We start from the raw sequence: 18796 nt of genomic DNA, 5'->3' as shown, positions 1-18796 counted from the left end.
GACTCAGCCTTCCATCCTTCCAAGGTGGGTAAAATGAGGACCCGGATTGTTGTTGGGGGCAATATGCTGACTCTCTGTAAACCGCTTAGAGAGGGCTGAAAGCCCTATGAAGCGGTATATAAGTCTAACTGCTATTGCTATTGCTAAATCAAGAAGTTCATTTTGCCATTTCTCAGGGAGTTTAGAAGTATAAAGTTTAGTGCCACTGAGTGACCAGCAGGCTTAAATCTTGTTGAGTTGTTTTCAAATTCCAGACACTGCTCAAATAAAATTGCTATCTTAGTGGAAGGGCTAATTTCTAAACTTCCATACATGCAGAACCTTTGATTAGGGTGGAGGAATAGGTTTCCATGACAGAGACTTTATATTAATTTATTGGTATCCTTCAGGACCCAACTGCGCAATGCTAAGCATTGATCTTTTTCAGGATGTTGATAGAGAAGGAGAGGCAAACTATTTTCTATCAAAGGATCAGCTAAAAAGCACTGCTACCAGAAAGTTAATCTGGATCATGCTTAGGGTGGCTTAAATAAATGGTGCACGCATATTTTCATTCCCCTGCTATTATGCTATAATTGAACATGTCCCTTTGTTATATAATATCACATTTAGACCATTTCTTTAGAGACCTGCAGTTGGGTTTTTTTTTTGCAAACAATGAATATAGTATTTAACATTTCTTCTTTCAAGGTGGTTCTTAAAGCAGTTTACTTGGTCTTGAATCATGACATCAGCTCCCGAATTTGTGATGTGGCCCTCAACATTGTGGAATGCCTGCTTCAGCTCGGGGTGGTACCCTGTGTGGAGAAGGTCAGAAGGAAAAGTGAGAATAAGGAGAATGAGACCAGTGAAAAGAGACAAAGTGAAACTTCCTTTCAACTCAAGGGGGCCGTGACTACCTCAGCGCCTGGATTTGGGACTGCTCCAATAATTGGAACAGGAGATGGCGGTGGAGAAGGTGGAGGAGGAGGTGGAGGATGCGTTGGAAGTGCTGCTGGAGGTGGAGGCGGTGGTGGAGGAGATGGTGGAGGTGGTGGTGGAGGAGGAGAAGGAGGGGGAGAAGGTGGAGGAAGATCTTTCGAAAAGAATGATAAAAAGGAAGACAAGGTACGTTGGAGCTGTAATGGGCTCATGGTTGATCAATCAATACTATTATGTTAATGCTGAAAGGCATTTTTAGAGAAACTTTCCATATTGATGCGATAGTCCATTGGTCTCCAACCTTGGCAACTTTAAGACTTGTGGACTTCAACTCCCAGAGTTCCTCAGCCAGCAACTCTGGGAGTTGAAGTCCACAGGTTTTAAAGTTGCCAAGGTTGGAGACCACTGCGATAGTCCATTGCCTGATTTAACTTCTGATATTGTGTTTTGCAAATTGTTAATGTTGCAGCAGATTGAGGTTTGTAATCTACTTACGAAAGACCAGGACTTGAGACCACGAAGGTGAGAGAAACAGGTTTATTTGATGCATCGAGTTCAGCGTGCTCACACACCAAAATCTGAACTGCCTGGGCTCTGCCCAGGATCCTACTTTTATGCCGTGTTCCACACTGTGCATTCTCAAGGCGTTTCCATACACGAGACAAGCATGACATTTCAAAAAGGAGAAGTTCATTTTGGAATGTTACAGAGAAGTACATAGGAAAAATACAAAAGGAGAAGTTCCTATAATGTCTTAAGCTGTCAGCTGTTTTACCTCTGTTCTATCTGACACCCACGCCTGGCTTCCTGTGCCCCTCCTTTACAGGGTCTTGCCACACTGTTCAGCCCTATTTATAATACTTATGAGGAAGTTGGAGAGAAAGTTCACTCCAGCTAAAAGTCAACTTTGGAACTCCAGGGCACTAGAATGAAAAGCCAAGCTAATATGAATTTATAAGGTCCATTCTAATAAGACCACCTAACCTGGCCAGCCACTGGTGGGTTTACCTGCGCACCCCCTCCTGCATCATTAAAATCCCAGGCTATTAATTAAGATTTGTTCTTATTTCTGTTTGCCTTCAGAGGTGTTGTCATATGATATCCCTATTCAGATATTTACATGAATGTGTAAAGATTGAAACGGAGTATGGGATAGATGAGCACATAAAAGAATTATCCAAGTCATTTCAGTGTATGTGACATGCAGTGTAAGATCTTGATCTTATGGTTTAATTTCCTGAAGCAAAAAATTAGAAGGATGCTCTTACACTCCCATCTTAACTTGAATAATTTCTTCTAGTTAGATTTGTACACCTTTTGCAATAACCACATTTTATTAGTATTAGCATGGATAAAGTTGTAAAACTGTGAGCTACAAACAACAAATGCAAGAATACTGCCTTTTGAAGAACTGCATATTATTCTGAGTTCTACCAGATCAGCAATCTTGCAAAATAAAAGTTTCAGCAAGCTGATACATGAATTGCAACTGACGGATCAATTGCCCTCAATGCAGTGGTGGGTTTCAAAAATTGTTCGAACCTACTCTGTGGGTGTGGCCTCCTTTGTGGGAGTGGCTTGCCGCCCATGTGACTGGATGGGAGTGGCTTGCCGCCCATGTGACCAGATATGAAGATGCCAACAACATTTGTCAGAACCACCTTAAATTACCCCACACACAGCACTGGCATGCATAAGAATGTGATGTAAACTTGTTTTTTAAAAGGCATCTTTGGTTTGCGTTAAAACAACTTCAACACACGCAATGTTCTGATTGCACCACAAACGCAGTAGTCATCCTTACCTTTCACAGAGGCACTGAGTTTTATAAATAGGAGCATGATAGTGTAGAATAATCATATCCAAGGACCAGCGGTGGGTTTCAAAAAAATTTGGAAGCTCTTCTGTAGGTGTGGCCTGCTTTCCGAGTCCACTAGTGGAACCTCTTCTAACCGGTTCCGTAGATTTGACGAACCGGTTCTACCTAATACGTGCGAACTGGTAGGAACCCACCTCTACCTCAATGTGAAGACCTTTGTGTGGATCTACATTTAAATGGAGTGAAGCATGCAGGTTTCACTTATTGGCACCTGACTGGGAAAGATCTTGTGATGTGATGAATAATTAGTACAGATACCAACTTAGTCAGTAAATGCTACGAAGAAGACAAATTCCATGTTGGAATTCATTAGGATGGGACCTGAAAGCAAAACTGTTTATATATAATTGTATTCTTGCAAAATCTAACATGCAGTCATATGTGGAATGCAGTTAGAACTGTATGCAGTTCTAAGTACTACAATCCAGAGTAACTCAATTAACCTCAGGAGAGGTTTAGAGAAAGATTAGACCACATGAAATATGTGTGCATGTATCCCACTGTTACTCAATTTTCCAAGATGTCATGATGGCCAACAATATAGACAACTTTAAAGGGGAATAAGAAAACATGGATCAGACCACCAGTAACAATAGTATAGCCAGGATGAAAGATAGTATACCTTCTAGAGCTGGCTGTTGTAGAAAACAGGTGTGCTTTCTGAGGTTACTACATTTATGTCCTCTTGGTGGTCTTTCCAGGGGCATCTGGTTGACGTTTGTGAGAAGGAGATGCTGGATCTGGAATACATCCGCACTGTGTATTCTAACTTCTTCCAAGATTGTAAACAATAAAGGGAATTGCTTCTCTCCGTGTTTCAAAGTCTTTTGATCAGACCAAGGCAACCTATTCATATAAAACTGGTCTTTTTGTTTACCAGTATTAAAGCTGTCTCCTTTAAAGAAAACTTTAAGCCTTAATGGTCGCATTTTATCATTTATAGACCATTTTTTTCCGTGTAAGTTTTATTCTGTCAATAGATAAATTGGTGTATACCAGTTTGATATTATTGTTTTTCTGATTCTCATCGTAAACTGAATAACTTTTTCCTCTGGTCTTTCTGGTTTCTTCAAATGCTGTGCTACTAAGGATGAAAATACTCCCGTGAGTACGCATAGGCTGGCTCTGACAATGCTGATAAAAATTGTGAAGTCTCTGGGCTGTGCATATGGCTGTGGAGAAGGTCACCGAGGGCTCTCTGGAGACCGTCTGAGACATCAGGTATAAAACTGCCAAAGGATGGGAAAGAAGTTGCTTCCAAATATCTCCCCTTTTCAATCCATAATATTTGGATACCACGGATTTCAATAGCTTTCCAGTAGTTAACTCTGAAGCCTGTGCTTAGGGTACAGTGTTTAGTCATATACCAACATACTGGTTAGTGTTGTGGCCCAGCAAGAGCCGTTGGAGCTACAAACAGACTCCGCCAGCGAGGAGCCTTATGAGTCAGCTCTAGAGGATGTGGAGGACCCTGGACAGGGTTCCGACTCCGAGCAGGGCGCAGAGAGGCTGGTTGGCCACCAGGAGGTGCCTGAGGCATGGAGCAGCGGTGAGAGCCGAAGGGAGTGTGCTCCTGACATCATGCCTTGGAGTAGTGATGAGGAGACAAGGAAGGTAGTCCTGGATGCCCAGGCAGATTGACGTAGAAAGCAGCTATGCAGTTACCAAAGATAATTGGACTCAGGTGATTGTAATTAGGCTCCTCTCAAGATAGTATTTAAAGAGAGACTGGGAGGAGTCTGGTTTTGCAGGATTCAACGTCATTCCTAACGCTGGAGAAGCTGTTATCTGTCGAAGTCTGAGTTGCTGCCAAGGTTCTTATCTGTTTGTTATGCTTGGCTTTCAGCCACCGAGGTTTTGGTTTCTTGCTAATAAAGTGCTGTGACATTCCAGTTAAGCTTGTCTCGGCATTCGTTACTGGATGGAGGAGGGGGTCAGAAAAGGTTATTATGGTTTTGATAATAGAAAGACAGGTATGGAAAAAATTTCTAGTGTTTAAAGCCTATCTACATTAGAGAAACCATTTTAGCTTCAAATCAACCATGCATGTTTAGAATAATGTGAATAGTGATAGCGCAAAAGAGAAGAACACCTTATCAGAACAGCTCCTACCATAACAACGAAGTAAAAGAAAAAAATTGATTGTGTATTGTAGTGTCTAGTCATTAAAAATCTATCAGCCTCAACTAGTTTCTTATCTTAACCCTTGTTGCTAAGTAGCTGCCTATGCATTTGTCTTTTAAATTGTAGTGCACATGTATTTAATTTTAATTTCTTGTAGCTTACATTACAGTATCATCCCTAAACCTTTATTCCTCTGCAAGCTTTGGGTCCAGTAAGTCATTGTATCAATAAACATAGGAAGACAATTGTTTAAATCCTCTCTAGTTATTTTGTGAAGTTCATTGGCTACCGTTTTTAACTACTCGGGAACTAACAGGTTGAAATTCACTATGGTCTTCGGTAATTATTACCATCAGAACCTAAGTTTGGCATTCTTAAAACCTTTCTTAACAGGCTCAGAACTGCCTTACAAAGTTATATAAACTGGATAAGATGCAGTTTCGTCAGACAATGAGAGATTATGTGAATAAAGATTCATTGAACAACGTGGTGGATTTTTTACATGCTTTGCTAGGATTTTGCATGGAGCCAGTTACGGACAGTAAGTATAGAGTATCATCCTTAGCATTCAGCTTTCCTGTAGATGTGTCCCTGAATGTATTAATTTGTGTCTGTGCAATGTGTGTGTTTAACTTTTTGTTTGTTTTAATTGAATGAAACATGGGCACTTTGTCTTCACTCCTTTTTTATACTGCCAAGTTCATTTTGGAGTACACGCTCCCCCCCCCCCTGCTGTGGTTTTCCAAAGTAACAGTAGCAATAGCAATAGCAGTTAGACTTATATACCGCTTCATAGGGCTTTCAGCCCTCTCTAAGCAGTTTACAGAGTCAGCATATTGTCCCCAACAACAATCCGGGTCCTCATTTTACCCACCTCGGAAGGATGGAAGGCTGAGTCAACCCTGAGCCGGTGAGATTTGAACAGCCGAACTGCAGAACTGCAGTCAGCTAAAGTAGCCTGCAGTGCTGCATTTAACCACTGCGCCACCTCAGCTCACAAATCCCTCCTCTGGATGGAGAATGCTATTGCAGATCAGGAATTGCTGAGTTCAGGTGTTGCAAATGTGTATGTCACTGTTTTTCTGAAATTTAACCGTGCAGCTTAACTGTTTCATTTTGCATTTTGCAGACAAGGCTGGTTTTGGAAATAACTTTACCACCATGGACAACAAATCTACAGCCCAAAGTATTGAGGGCATTATTGTCAGCGCTATGTTCAAATCTCTGATCACTCGCTGTGCCTCTACTACGCACGAACTCCACAGTCCTGAGAATCTGGTAAGGGCAACTTTCCTTTTGACTCAGTTACGAGAGGTTTTTAAATACCAGATTTTCTATTCTCAATTCTAAATTGTCGAATTGTACCTCCTTCTTTCAAGTGGAAAGACAAAATATAAACTGTTATTTTTTTTAAAAAAAAATAATAAATGTTGGCTGGTAAATTTTAGAAAATGTCACGCGGTTTAGTAGAACAGGAGAGAAACAAATTCCCTTTGGATTTGTATTTAGTCATTCATTTGGCTTGAAATAGTCATTGCTGTGTTGTTCAAGATGGCAATTTTTCGACCTTTTCTTTCAACGTTTTCAGGCAGTTTTCTATTAATTCATTGCTGAAATTTATTTCATGGCAACAGAAGAGTTTTTTAGAGTTTAGAGTTTTATTTCATTTGTATGCCGCCCTTTTCCCTAAGGGGACTCAGGGCGGCTCACAACTCAAAAAGGGAAGGGGGGGAATACAAACAATTTAACAACAACACAAAACAATACATAGTTAAAAAGCACAACAATCATACCATTCGAGATAGGGGCAGCGAATCTTTAGCCCCAGGCCTGTCGGAACAGCCAGGTTTTAAGGGCTTTGCGGAAGGCCTGGAGGGTGGTGAGGGTACGAATCTCCACAGGGAGCTCATTCCAGAGGGTCGGAGCAGCCACAGAGAAGGGCCTCCTCCGGGTAGTCGCCAGTCGACACTGGCCGGCGGATGGAATTCGGAGGAGGCCTAATCTGTGGGATCTGATCGGTCTATTGGAGGTAATTGGCAGCAGGCGGTCTCTCAAGTACCCAGGTCCAATACCATGAAGGGCTTTATAAGTGACGACTAGCGCCTTGAAGCGTATCTGGAGACCAATAGGCAGCCAGTGCAGCTCGCGGAGGATGGGTGTTACGTGGGTGAACCAAGGTGCACCCACGATCGCTCGCGCGGCTGCATTCTGGACAAGCTGAAGTCGCCGAATACTCTTCAAGGGCTGCCCCATGTAGAGCACGTTGCAGTAGTAGAAGGCCTGAAACTTGAGAGAAAACAGAAAAAAGGAAGTGTTTGTATGTTGGAAGCCTAACAAACCGTCTCCCCTCCCCTGCTCCCCACCCGAAATGACATTCTGCTGGTTTCAGGGTTTGTACTGTGACATCCGACAACTGGTACAGTTCATCAAGGAGGCTCATGGAAACGTTTTCAGAAGAGTAGCCCTTAGCGCTCTTTTGGACAGTGCCGAAAAGTTGATTCCAGGAAGAAAAACAGAAGAAAATGCTGAACAAGAACCCAAACCACCAGGGAGTAAAAAGTATGTATCTCGACTGGCAAAGCCATTAAGATGCTTGAATGGTGTAGTAAGGTCAGCCTTACCCAAGGCTTACTTGTCCGCCTTGCTTTTGGGGAGAAGATGAATCAGTGTAATACTATTTGCTCTAAAAAATCCTCCCTTCCCTAAAGATAGTCTTGTGGTATTCATAAACTGAAGATAGCACAGAAATGTGCTTTAATTTCATTCAAATGCATAGGATTAAAGCACAGTTAAGAACTGCGTTCAGGTTACTCAGCTGAAGTTTCAAGTTTATTATAGCAGTAGACTTATATACCGCTTCATAGGCCTTTCAGGCCTCTCTAAGCGGTTTACAGAGTCAGCATATTGCCCCCAACAACAATCCGGGTCCTCATTTTACCCACCTCAGAAGGATGGAAGGCTGAGTCAACCCTGAGCCGGTGAGATTTGAACCGCTGAACTGCTGATCTAGCAGTAGCCTGCAGTGCTGCATTTAACCACTGTGCCACCTTGGCTCTTATTAGAATTTGTATGCCGCCCACTCCCATAGGGACCCTGGGCAGCTCACAACAGACAAGAAACATTCAATTTTTAAAAATAGAGATAAAAAATAAAAATACAGTACTAAAATTCGACATCATCCATTCCATCTAAACGGGGCTGGATATCAATCAACAGCCCCAGGCCTGCCGGAACAGCCAGGTCTTGACGGCTTTACGGAAGGCCGGGAGAGTGGTGAGGGTCCGGATCTCTGCAGGTAGATCATTTCACAGGACCGGCGCAGCAACAGAGAAGGCCCTCCCCCGGGGAGTCGCCAACCGGCATTGTCCGGCTGACGGCACCCGGAGGAGGCCCAACCTGTGCGATCTTGAAAAGCTGTTCTACAAAAAATTATTTTTATACAAGATAGGGGAATAGGATACTGGATTAAGTAGACATCTCAGTCGTTTATCTATGAAGAGGGATGATCTGCTTCATGTCAATATGGCACACACTCGGGTTATAGATCCATGTTCTCTGTCATGGCTGCAATTCTACTTCTAGCTTCACATCAGATCTTGCGAGCCTGATATTTTCAATCTGGGCAGGGAGGTGAGTGCTTGGAATGTGAGGAAAGGATGGGTTGGCATTGGGGAGTGAAGCTGTGCCAGCCCTGATCCTGAGTCGCACGAATCCAGCAGCACCAGGTCAGCCAAAAGGAATGTGGAGATGGTGAAGGGACTGTTTCCAAAACAACTGGAGAACTTTTAATAGGACATTGACTGATAATAGGGGTTGGCCAGAGGAGAAAAAAAGGGGGAACTTAATTGCATTGTTTTCACGTGAAGCCAACAGATTCTGCTTTGAAAAAAATCTGTAACCACTTTGTTCTTAGTAAAGTATATGCTTGAGGAGAAAAATAATGTGCCAGGGGTCTTTCTTTGCTAACTAGTTCAAGTGAGATGGATAACATTCTCATTTGTTTTTCCAATTAAACATGGAAGTATTTTTTCTAACAACTGTTTCATACACAACTTTTTCTGATTTATCCATTATTGTATGGAATTGGCCCCAATATATATAGGCTAATTCTATTTATCTGTCTCTGTCTATATACGCACACACATATATAAGCAATATATATATATATATATATATGTTATATTTGTGCTGATAAATAAATAAAGGAAGACTAGTATAGATCTATTTCAAGCTATTTAGCTCTCATCAGCTAGCCATACCCTTACTGGGAATCGAGCCTGTGCTGTATTGCCCCTAAGGCAGATGTGTTAACCATTGAGCCACAGAGCTCGACTCCTTATCAGCCAGTCAGGGTGAAAGGTATATATTTAGATTTTACAAAATCTAAATAAATAAATAAATATTGGGTTCTGTCTGGATGGTCTCTTGTGACGAGCCGAAGGACAGAGAATGGAAGTAGTGATCTTCCTCCCATATTTGGGCATACCAGGGGTTGTAATATATGTGTATATATATATATATATATATATATATATATATATATATATATATATATATATATATATATATATATCTATATCTATATCTATATCTATATCTATATCTATATCTATATCTATATCTATATCTATATCTATATCTATATCTATATCTATATCTATATCTATATCTATATCTATATCTATATCTATATCTATATCTATATCTATATCTATATCTATATCTATATCTATATCTATATCTATATCTATATCTATATCTATATCTATATCTATATCTATATCTATATCTATATCTATATCTATATCTATATCTATATCTATATCTATATCTATATCTATATCTATCTATCTATCTATCTATCTATCTCTATCTCTATCTCTATCTCTATCTCTATCTCTCTATCTCTATCTCTATCTCTATCTCTATCTCTATCTCTATCTCTATCTATCTATCTATCTATCTATCTATCTATCTATCTATCTATCTATCTATCTATCTATATATATATATATATATATATATATATATATATTCATTCTTAAGCTTTTACTAAGCTAGAGCCAAGATGCATTTACATATATCTGTCCATGTGGAGAGAAATTCCAATTTGATAGAACACACAATTTTAAAAAAAAAGAATCTGCCCAAAAATTGTGGTTAACTCTATCCCTTTTTTGTAATGGAATCCTATACATATTTAGTCCCATATAATTATAAGCTAATTAAATCCTATTTAACTTAATGAGAAGCATTCTTGAATTTACATTAAATAGGCACACTTACAAATTAGATAATATTGGTATATTTTCATGCTGTTGCCATTTATGATTGATATACGAAGTACTGATGGGAGGAGAAAATCCTGTTTTAGAAATACTTTAAAAATAATATCGAGAAGCCAAACAGGAATAAATGCAATATGTTATCGTTCCTCTGACTAGTAGCTTTGTCCTTGTAGATCTGAAGTAGGAAGTGTTGTTATTGATAAAGGACAGCTGTCTACTGCTCCTGATGAATGTCGCGGCTATATCGCAGGTCGTCCAATACAAACTCCTGAACAGTAAGTAAACTGATCAATAAAGTGTATTTTAATCAACAATCAATAGCAATAGCAATAGCAGTTAGACTTATATACCACTTCATAGGGCTTTCAGCCCTCTCTAAGCGGTTTACAGAGTCAGCATATCGCCCCCACAGTCTGGGTCCTCATTTCACCCACCTCCGAAGGATGGAAGGCTGAGTCAACATTGAGCCGGTGAGATTAGAACCGCTGAACTGCAGATAGCAGTCAGCTGAAGTAGCCTGCAGTACTGCACCCTAACCACTCCACCACCTCGGCTCATCAGATTACATACAAACATAATTTAAAAAGCAAAAACAGCACTGTTCAGACTTGAATCAGCTGGTTTCCTCATTTTTCATTGTAGTAATGTAGAAGTTAGCTATTATAGCTGAGATAAAGAGATTCACATAATAATTATATGGAAGTTGTTTCTCAACTACGCCTGCTCTCTGCACTGCTAGCAGTATAGAATCTTTTATTCTGCCTAGCCTTAGGCAAATCATATTCACCGTCTCAACACCTCCCTAATTTACTACATAAAGATTATTACTTTATTAGAAATATTATACACTATCCTCTTAGTGTCTACCGTCCTACTTTACAAGGGTCACAAAATCCAATTATTGATATCTTTTTTTAGTATATTGCTTTTATGATGATAGGTTTATGGCTTATTCCCTCTTCTAAAATTAGCCAAACACAACTTCCAGTGACCAGGGCACAGGAGAAGATTAGAAAAGATAAAAATGCTGCCCTATTTTCTTTTCTTTTCCAGTCTACTAAGTTTTACCAGCTATGTAATTTTTTCACAGTGATGAACAAATGCAAGGAGCAGCCTTAGGGCGTAAGGACTTCTGGCGGAAAATGTTTAAATCTCAGAGTGCAGCTAGTGATACCAGCAGCCAGTCGGAGCCAGACACTTCCGAATGCACAACTGCCCACTCAGGAATCACCACCGAGAGGCGTTCCCGCTCCCGCTCCCGACGGATCTCCCTGAGAAAGAAGCTCAAACTCCCACTAGGTCATTCAATTATTGGTTTGTTAGATGTTGTGCCTTTTCTTCAGGAGCATGTAGGGATTTATTTTCCTTTTTTAATCCCATAACTTCAGCAACGAAAGCGACAGAGATTGCCCCAAAGTCATCCAACCAGATTCCGTAGTTGAGGTCAGACTTGATCTCCATTAATTCTCTCCACACAGGAAGCCTTTTACGTGAAGCTCCTCTGTCCTGCTATTCTGTATCTTTTAATTTTTCCCCATCTTCCTTCATATGACTCCAAATATTTTGTTTAGATGTTAGGAATCGAGTCCTTAGTACCAGTAATGAGAGATGTACATTATCCAATTAGTAAGAGTCAGAAAGATATTCAAACCTATGCTTTCTGTACTACAGGGAATTGGCTGAAACGTTCATCAATTTCTGGTCTGGCAGATGGTGTAGAAGATCTTCTGGATATCAGTTCTGTGGATCGTCTCTCTTTCATCAGGCAGAGCTCCAGGGTAAATATCTACCTTTCTACCATCACTCTTTTTTTTAATATAAAAAGCTATCTAATAATGAATGTGCATGTTTAGTTTTATGTGTATCCATACCAATGGTGGGATTCAGACAGTTCGCACCTATTTGGGAGAACCGGTTCTTAACTTTCTAAGAGGTCCAGAGAACCGGTTGTTGGAAGAAATCTCCTTTTGTTTTTTCCCACTTTACAGGGCTAATCCTGTAAGGAAGGCAGGAAGGAAACATTCTGGTGTTGTTTCTAGCCTCATCTTTATTGCCCTGCGTACAGAAACTGCCTCTCCGGTTAACCCTTATTACATTGTCACAGCTAAGGCGAAGTGCCCATCGACCTGAGTGACATTGACTTGGCCACGCCCACCCAGTCACATGACCACCGAGCCCCACCTACCCAGATAGAGCCAAGGTGGCGCAGTGGTTAAATGCAGCACTGCAGGCTACTGCTAGATCAGCAGTTCAGCGGTTCAAATCTCACTGGCTCAGGGTTGACTCAGCCTTCCATCCTTCCGAGGTTTTTTTTTTTTTTTTTTTTTGCAATAGGTTTTTTATTGACATTTGTAGGCCGCCCTTTTCCCTGAGGGGACTCAGGGCGGCTCACAGAAAACCAAGGGAGGGGGAATACAACATTAAGACGACAACATATAATAAAATCGACACCATACATTCAATATTCGGGCGGGGTAACGGTCCTTATCCCCAGGCCTGACGGGCGAGCCAGCTCTTCAAGGCTATGCGGAAGGCTTGGACGGTGGAGAGGGTACGAATCTCCACGGGGAGCTCGTTCCAAGGGTGGGTAAAATGAGGACCCAGATTGTTGGGGGCAATATGCTGACTCTCTGTAAACTGCTTAGAGAGGGCTGAGAGCCCTATGAAGCGGTATATAAGTCTACTGCTATTGCTATTGCTATTATGGTCATTAGGGCAGAGAACCGGTTGTTAAATTATTTGAATCCCACCACTGGAATTGAGCTACACCTTCAGTTGCATTTCTCAAGCATTTTAATTCCCCATCATTATTCCCCACATTGCCAGCTGATTGTAAATTGCAAGGAACCCAAATATGAAAATATGGGTTTATAGGTTTTGTTGTTTTATTGGAGCTAAATTTTGCTTTACTAGAAGCTAAAAACTTACTTCAAGGATGAGGATTTTTCTGAACAAGCAAAGCAATAAAGTAATTCAAAAAGCAATGGAGCTCACAAAGTATTTCTACAGGTAGAGAAAATGAAGCCACTGACTAGCTTTCTTAGCCCACTGCTTATCTCTCTCTTCAGTGACTAGTTTTCCTTAAGAGTCATGAGGTAAAAGGATAGATATATTAAGCGTTAAGGAGAGAGAGGGATGGAGGAGAATGAAGGAAGGTTGTTTTGCTCCTATTTCCTACTTATTCAGCTGTGATTCCCTCAACATGGTTTCAAAAAAATTTCGAACCTACTCTGTGGGTGTGGCCTCCTTTGTGGGAGTGGCTTGCTGGCCATGTGACCTGGTGGGAGTGGCTTGTCGGCCATGTGTTCTCTCTCTTTCTCTCTCTCTCTCTCTCTCTCTCCTTCCTTTTGTCTCTCTGTCCCTTTTTCCTTTTTTTCTTTCATCTCTCTTACTTTTTCTTTCTTTTTTCTTTTTTTATTTATTTCTTCCTTTCTTCTCTTTCTCTCTCTGTGTGTGTGTGTGTGTGTGTGTGTGTGTGTGTGTCAGTGGTGGGTTTCAAAAATTTTTGGAACCTCTTCTGTAGGTGTGGCCTGCTTTCCGGGTCCACTGGTGGAACCTCTTCTAACCGGTTCGGTAGATTTGACGAACCGGTTCTACCGAATAGGTGCGAACTGGTAGGAACCCACCTCTGGTTCTCTTTATGGAGATATGGGCTGTAAAATATTACTAATAAGGGAGAATATTTATTAAGAAGAATATTTTAAAATGCTATGTTTACATCAGCAATGAAAACAATGAAATAATGCTTCTTTTAATGTTTAGGTGAAGTTTACTAGTGCTGTGAAGCTATCAGAAGGTGGGCCTGGAAGTGGAATGGAAAATGGGCGTGAAGAAGAGGAGAATTTCTTCAAGCGTCTTGGTAAATGGCGCACCTGCCGAAGACACCCATCCAGGCTTCATCACACAGAAGAAAAAGATGGTTAGAAATCAGGGTTCTGTTTCTTCAGTCCTTTTTATAAAACTTTTAACTTTTTCTTTCTTCCTTCTTTTTTTTAAAAAATTATCTTCTTTCTTTAATTCACCATTCACCTTTAAAAACATATTTTCTGGACCCAATTTTGTTTTCTATGGCTTTATATATTTTGTAGCCACTACTTTTTTCATTTCTTCTTCTATCATTTTTTTTTTAAATTTTCATTCAATTCTAGCCAAGAAGAAAAAAAGCATATATGGGCCAATACATTTAGATAAGGCAAAATTGACCTTTCAAGAAATCAAATCCACCATTTGGAAAATATGAAATTTGGAACAAGCTATCTGGTTCAAACATAGTATGCTAATATTTCACTTAGCTCCTTGATGTGAAATGTTAGATGTGCCCACCAGCTTTTATTCCCCATTATTGATCATCTACATTTTCAGTAAAATTCAGCACTGATGAAATGGAAAACCCTGTACAAATGTGTTTTAATTATCTCTTTTCTTCTGTGTTTCGTTGTCTCGTGTCTTCATGCCATTTCTTATAAAGATGCGGTCCTTCATTCTTAGCAAAACTATGAATGACATTGAAAACAATTATATGACAAATATGATTGATTACTTTATTATTTTTAAGGAAACAAGTTTTTTGCCTCTAAACAAGGTTAGGTCTTTTCTGTTTAGATTTAAGCATCTTGTTATTTCCCTGTTTTTGCATTGAAAAATGGACACAGCATCCCAATGGATTTAGTTGGCTTTTTCATGGAACTTTACATGACTCAACATTACATATTGCTTATACTTCATTAAACATGGAAGTAATGTCACTACCTCATTTAGTCATTGCTTCATCATAAAATGCCTTTCTATATAAAGAAAATGATGTTTCGGATGAAGACATATGACATATGATTATTGGTATATCTTGATGTGTTAATCGAAGTATTTGGGCTCTTTCTGGGTATCCTTTCAAACAGCTACCCAGAAGAATAATTTAATTTCCCCCCCACAATTTATAGCAAAGCCTAATGCTATTATAAGCAATGAAATTTGAATATCTTTGCACTTTCAGTGAAAGATTTGAGATGGTTTTTAGGCAGGGAATGAATGCATATTATAATTCAGACCATGATTACTTTGTTAAAAGTCAAGCATGACTGCAGGATATGGTGTTACATACCTCATATTTCAATTTGACATACTATTTGAGAAATATTTTTATTTCAACAGTGAATTTTTTATATTTTGTACAAAATCATTTAGTTTTTAACATAGACCAGCTTATCCAACAGGGGGAAAATACCACTTTGTTTGGCTTTTGATTATGTGACAATAGGAGCTAATGGATAGTTTTAGTTCACAACTCAATAGCATGCAATATAAAGAGCTTAGTGATGTGCCAAGGAGTAACTTGTTTTCAGTGACGTGCGGTCAGCTTTAGGGTTGGTGAGGCAGCTTTTTAGACTTGTGGACTTCAACTCCCAGAATTCCACAGCCAGGCATGCTCAGTTCCGATTTAAAGCGACAGCATTTTTCCCCCTTGCAAAATAAGTTTTCCCATTTTTTTTCTTCTCCCTCCCCCTCCTTCCTCCCTCTCTCCCTCCCTCCCTCCTCTCTCAAACAGACACACGCACACAGAGAACTTGGATCCCTCTCTCATTCACTCACTCTCAAACACAAACACAGAAGTTGGATTGGATATATTTTCCAAAGGCTTGAAAGCAGCTCCTCTGCCATAACCCCCCCTTCCCCTGCTGCCTTCTGATCAAACTTTTTGAATTCCTCCCCCCTCCCCACACGCACCTTTTCCAGCTCTTTATGAGATGATTTCAACTCTGCTTCTGCCTGTCCTGCCCTCCCCTCATGAAAGGCCAGAGCTCTGAGTCAGACTGAGCTAGTTGCTCCCAGAGAACTCTAAAAAGCCTCTAAAAATGCCCTCTACAGGAGGCAAGAAAACCACATGCCTCCTTTGCATACAAAATTTTTCGCTTGTTAACCCTTACTTAACTCTTAAAAGGCGAAAAATTTCTTATGCACAGGAGGCCCCTATTTCTCTGGCCTCCTCCTATAGTTAACACTAAGCACTGTTCCAAGTCACTGTGAATGTGGTAGCAACTACCTTGGCTTTAATTATTTTTAAAAAATTCTTTAAAATTCTTTCCTTTTCGTCATGACTGGTGAGGCCACGCCTCCCCTGCCTCTAGTGACTGCATGTCCCTGGTTGTTTTAAAATAAAACGTAGAGGGAATGCATATATTATACAAACATTCTTAGGTTAGGTTCAGCTCAGCCTCGCAAAATATGAGTAACCCCAGGACTGCAACCTTGAAGTATAAAATGCAATTACTTTATTTTTCAAACTATAAGATGCACCCCTTATAGAGTGAATATTGCAGCAGGGCAAGGGGGGTTTGGTGCAGCACCGATCAGTTGTTCTAGGCAGTGTTGAGCGGGCAGCAGGGAATGCGCCATGGTGAACAGGCTGCAGCTGTGGCAAATGGGACGTGGCAGCGGCGAATGGGATGCAGCAGCAGCGAACGGAACACAGTGAATGAGCCGCGGCAGCAGTGAGGACACTAGCCAGATGAATACCAGATGGATGCTGGGAGGCAGAGGAAGATTTTTTTTCTTGTTTTCCTGCTCTAAAGCTAATGTGCATCTTATATCGAGCCGAGGTGGCGCAGTGGTTAGGGTGCAGTACTGAAGAGGCCACTTCAGCTGACTTATCTGCAGTTCGGCGGTTCTAATCTCACCGGCTCAAGGTTGACTCAGCCTTCCATCCTTCCGAGGTGGGTGAAATGAGGACCTGGATTGTTGTTGCTGACTCTGTAAACCGCTTAGAGAGGGCTGAAAGTCTAACTGCTATTCCTATTGCTAGTCTGGAGCGTCTTATGGTCCAAAAAATATGGTACTCTTACTCAGTCTTACTCAAATGTTAGTTCATAAGTACAGTATTTTTAGTACAGAAAACTGGGAAAAAACCAAGCAACCCCACATCATTCATTGAGTGAGCAATGGGTAAAACTCATAGAAATGGAACTGAAATCAAATTGAAAAAAAAAAAAGAAGAATAATGACTAGGTGGCTCAGTGGCTAAGACACTGAGCTTGTCATTCAGAAAGGTCAGCAATTCATCATTTCGAATCCCTAGTACAGATCTCATTCATTTTTTTGCTGAACTGTGAGGGATGAAAAAGTCATTTCCTGAATTACTGCCATTGTGGGTAATTGATTGTCTTCTTCTTTCTAAGTAAAAGGAGAGTAGAGGGAGTATAAATCTGATTGATTTCAGACAGTCAGCCAATTGAGGAAATTAAGTTAGGGAACGGGGTTATGCCCAAAATTCAGGTAACCACCTGAAAATGTATCACAAGCAGTGGTGGGTTTCAAAATTTTTTAAAACCTACTCTGTGGGTGTGGTCTCCTTTGTGGGAGTGGCTTGCCAGCCATGTGACCTGGTGGGAGTGGCTTGCCGGCCATGTGTTCTCTCTCTCTCTCTCTCTCTCTCTCTCTCCTTCCTTTTGTCTCTCTGTCCCTTTTTTCTTTTTTTCTTTCATCTCTCTCTCACTCTTTTTCTTTCTTTTTTATTCATTTATTTCTTTCTCTCTCTCTCTCTCTCTCTCTCTCTCTCTCTCTCTCTCTCTCTCTCTGTCAGTCTGTCTGTCTGTCTGTCTCTGTGTGTATGGGGGGCAGTGGTGGGTTTCAAAAATTTTTGGAACCTCTTCTGTAGGTGTGGCCTGCTTTCCGGGTCCACTGGTGGAACCTCTTCTAACCGGTTCGGTAGATTTGACGAACCGGTTCTACCGAATAGGTGCGAACTGATAGGAACCCACCTCTGATCACAAGCATGACCTGAATAAAATGATAATGACATGGATACCTAGTTCTCTTGAAAACTTCACTCAAAGAGTATTCATCTATGGTTTTTTTGTCAGATTAAAAGACTGCTGCAAAGATCAGTCCTCTACTTTTTATACATTAATGATCATTAAAGGAGAAAAAGCTTTTATCAGATGTGCAAATAATATAAAGTTGGAAGGAATTAACCATAAATCGGAGAATCTAGGTAAGTTAGAGAAGGGGGCGACAAAGATGACCAGAGACTAGAAATTAGGCCACATGAAGCAAGATTGAAGTTGAGTATGTTTAACCTTGAGAAAAGATTATTGAGGGAGATATGATAGTATTCACTATTTTTAAGTAGAGAACAGCTATCTGCCTGCAGTGGTTTTGATTCCTGCATTGAACAGAAAGGTTGCCTCTTCCAGTTTTATGACTGTATGAATAAGTTATGTAGGAAATAACACAGAAAAGAAGACTTACTCAAATTGAGTTATTTTCATAGATTACAAATTTTGACTCATCCCTGAACATGGATATTAGCTTTTGTTAATATTTTTCTTTTCTGTTTTATATGTGTGATGGTTTGTTATGACTTTGCCTTATTTCCTTCCTGAGATGGATCATTGTTTTAAAATGTTCTGACCAGTCAGAAAGTTAAATTTAATAAGTGCAAAGTTTTACACAAAGGGAAGCTATTTTCTTAAGCATCAAATCATTTCTCTGTTATAATAATCAGTTACGGTTGTGCCATCCAGATATATTTATTAATTACGCATGTCTTCTGTTTTTCTAGAAAGGATCTTAAGTTTGGTACGTGTAATCA

The 18796-nt window shown here is 40.3% G+C and overlaps 1 protein-coding gene across 1 annotated transcript in view; it reads left to right on the top strand.

Moving 5' to 3' along the window:
- The window catches only part of UNC80 (unc-80 subunit of NALCN channel complex), a 158316-nt gene that overhangs the window by 36916 nt on the left and 102604 nt on the right, over nucleotides 1–18796 (top strand). Inside the window, exons 13-21 of the mRNA XM_087706462.1 lie at nucleotides 691–1107; nucleotides 3890–4021; nucleotides 5318–5465; nucleotides 6054–6202; nucleotides 7314–7483; nucleotides 10386–10487; nucleotides 11303–11511; nucleotides 11884–11990; nucleotides 13975–14071. Coding sequence (XP_087562588.1) covers nucleotides 691–1107; nucleotides 3890–4021; nucleotides 5318–5465; nucleotides 6054–6202; nucleotides 7314–7483; nucleotides 10386–10487; nucleotides 11303–11511; nucleotides 11884–11990; nucleotides 13975–14071 — 1531 coding nt within the window. The remainder of the gene's footprint in view (nucleotides 1–690; nucleotides 1108–3889; nucleotides 4022–5317; nucleotides 5466–6053; nucleotides 6203–7313; nucleotides 7484–10385; nucleotides 10488–11302; nucleotides 11512–11883; nucleotides 11991–13974; nucleotides 14072–18796) is intronic.

The sequence above is a fragment of the Thamnophis sirtalis genome, unplaced genomic scaffold (assembly GCF_051295495.1).
Source record: "Thamnophis sirtalis isolate CommonGarterSnake01/CBP01778 unplaced genomic scaffold, rThaSir2_p1.2 scaffold_1, whole genome shotgun sequence".
NCBI lineage: Eukaryota > Metazoa > Chordata > Lepidosauria > Squamata > Natricidae > Thamnophis > Thamnophis sirtalis.
Note: the sequence above shows the minus strand (reverse complement) of the source record. Positions and strands in the feature narration are given on the sequence as shown.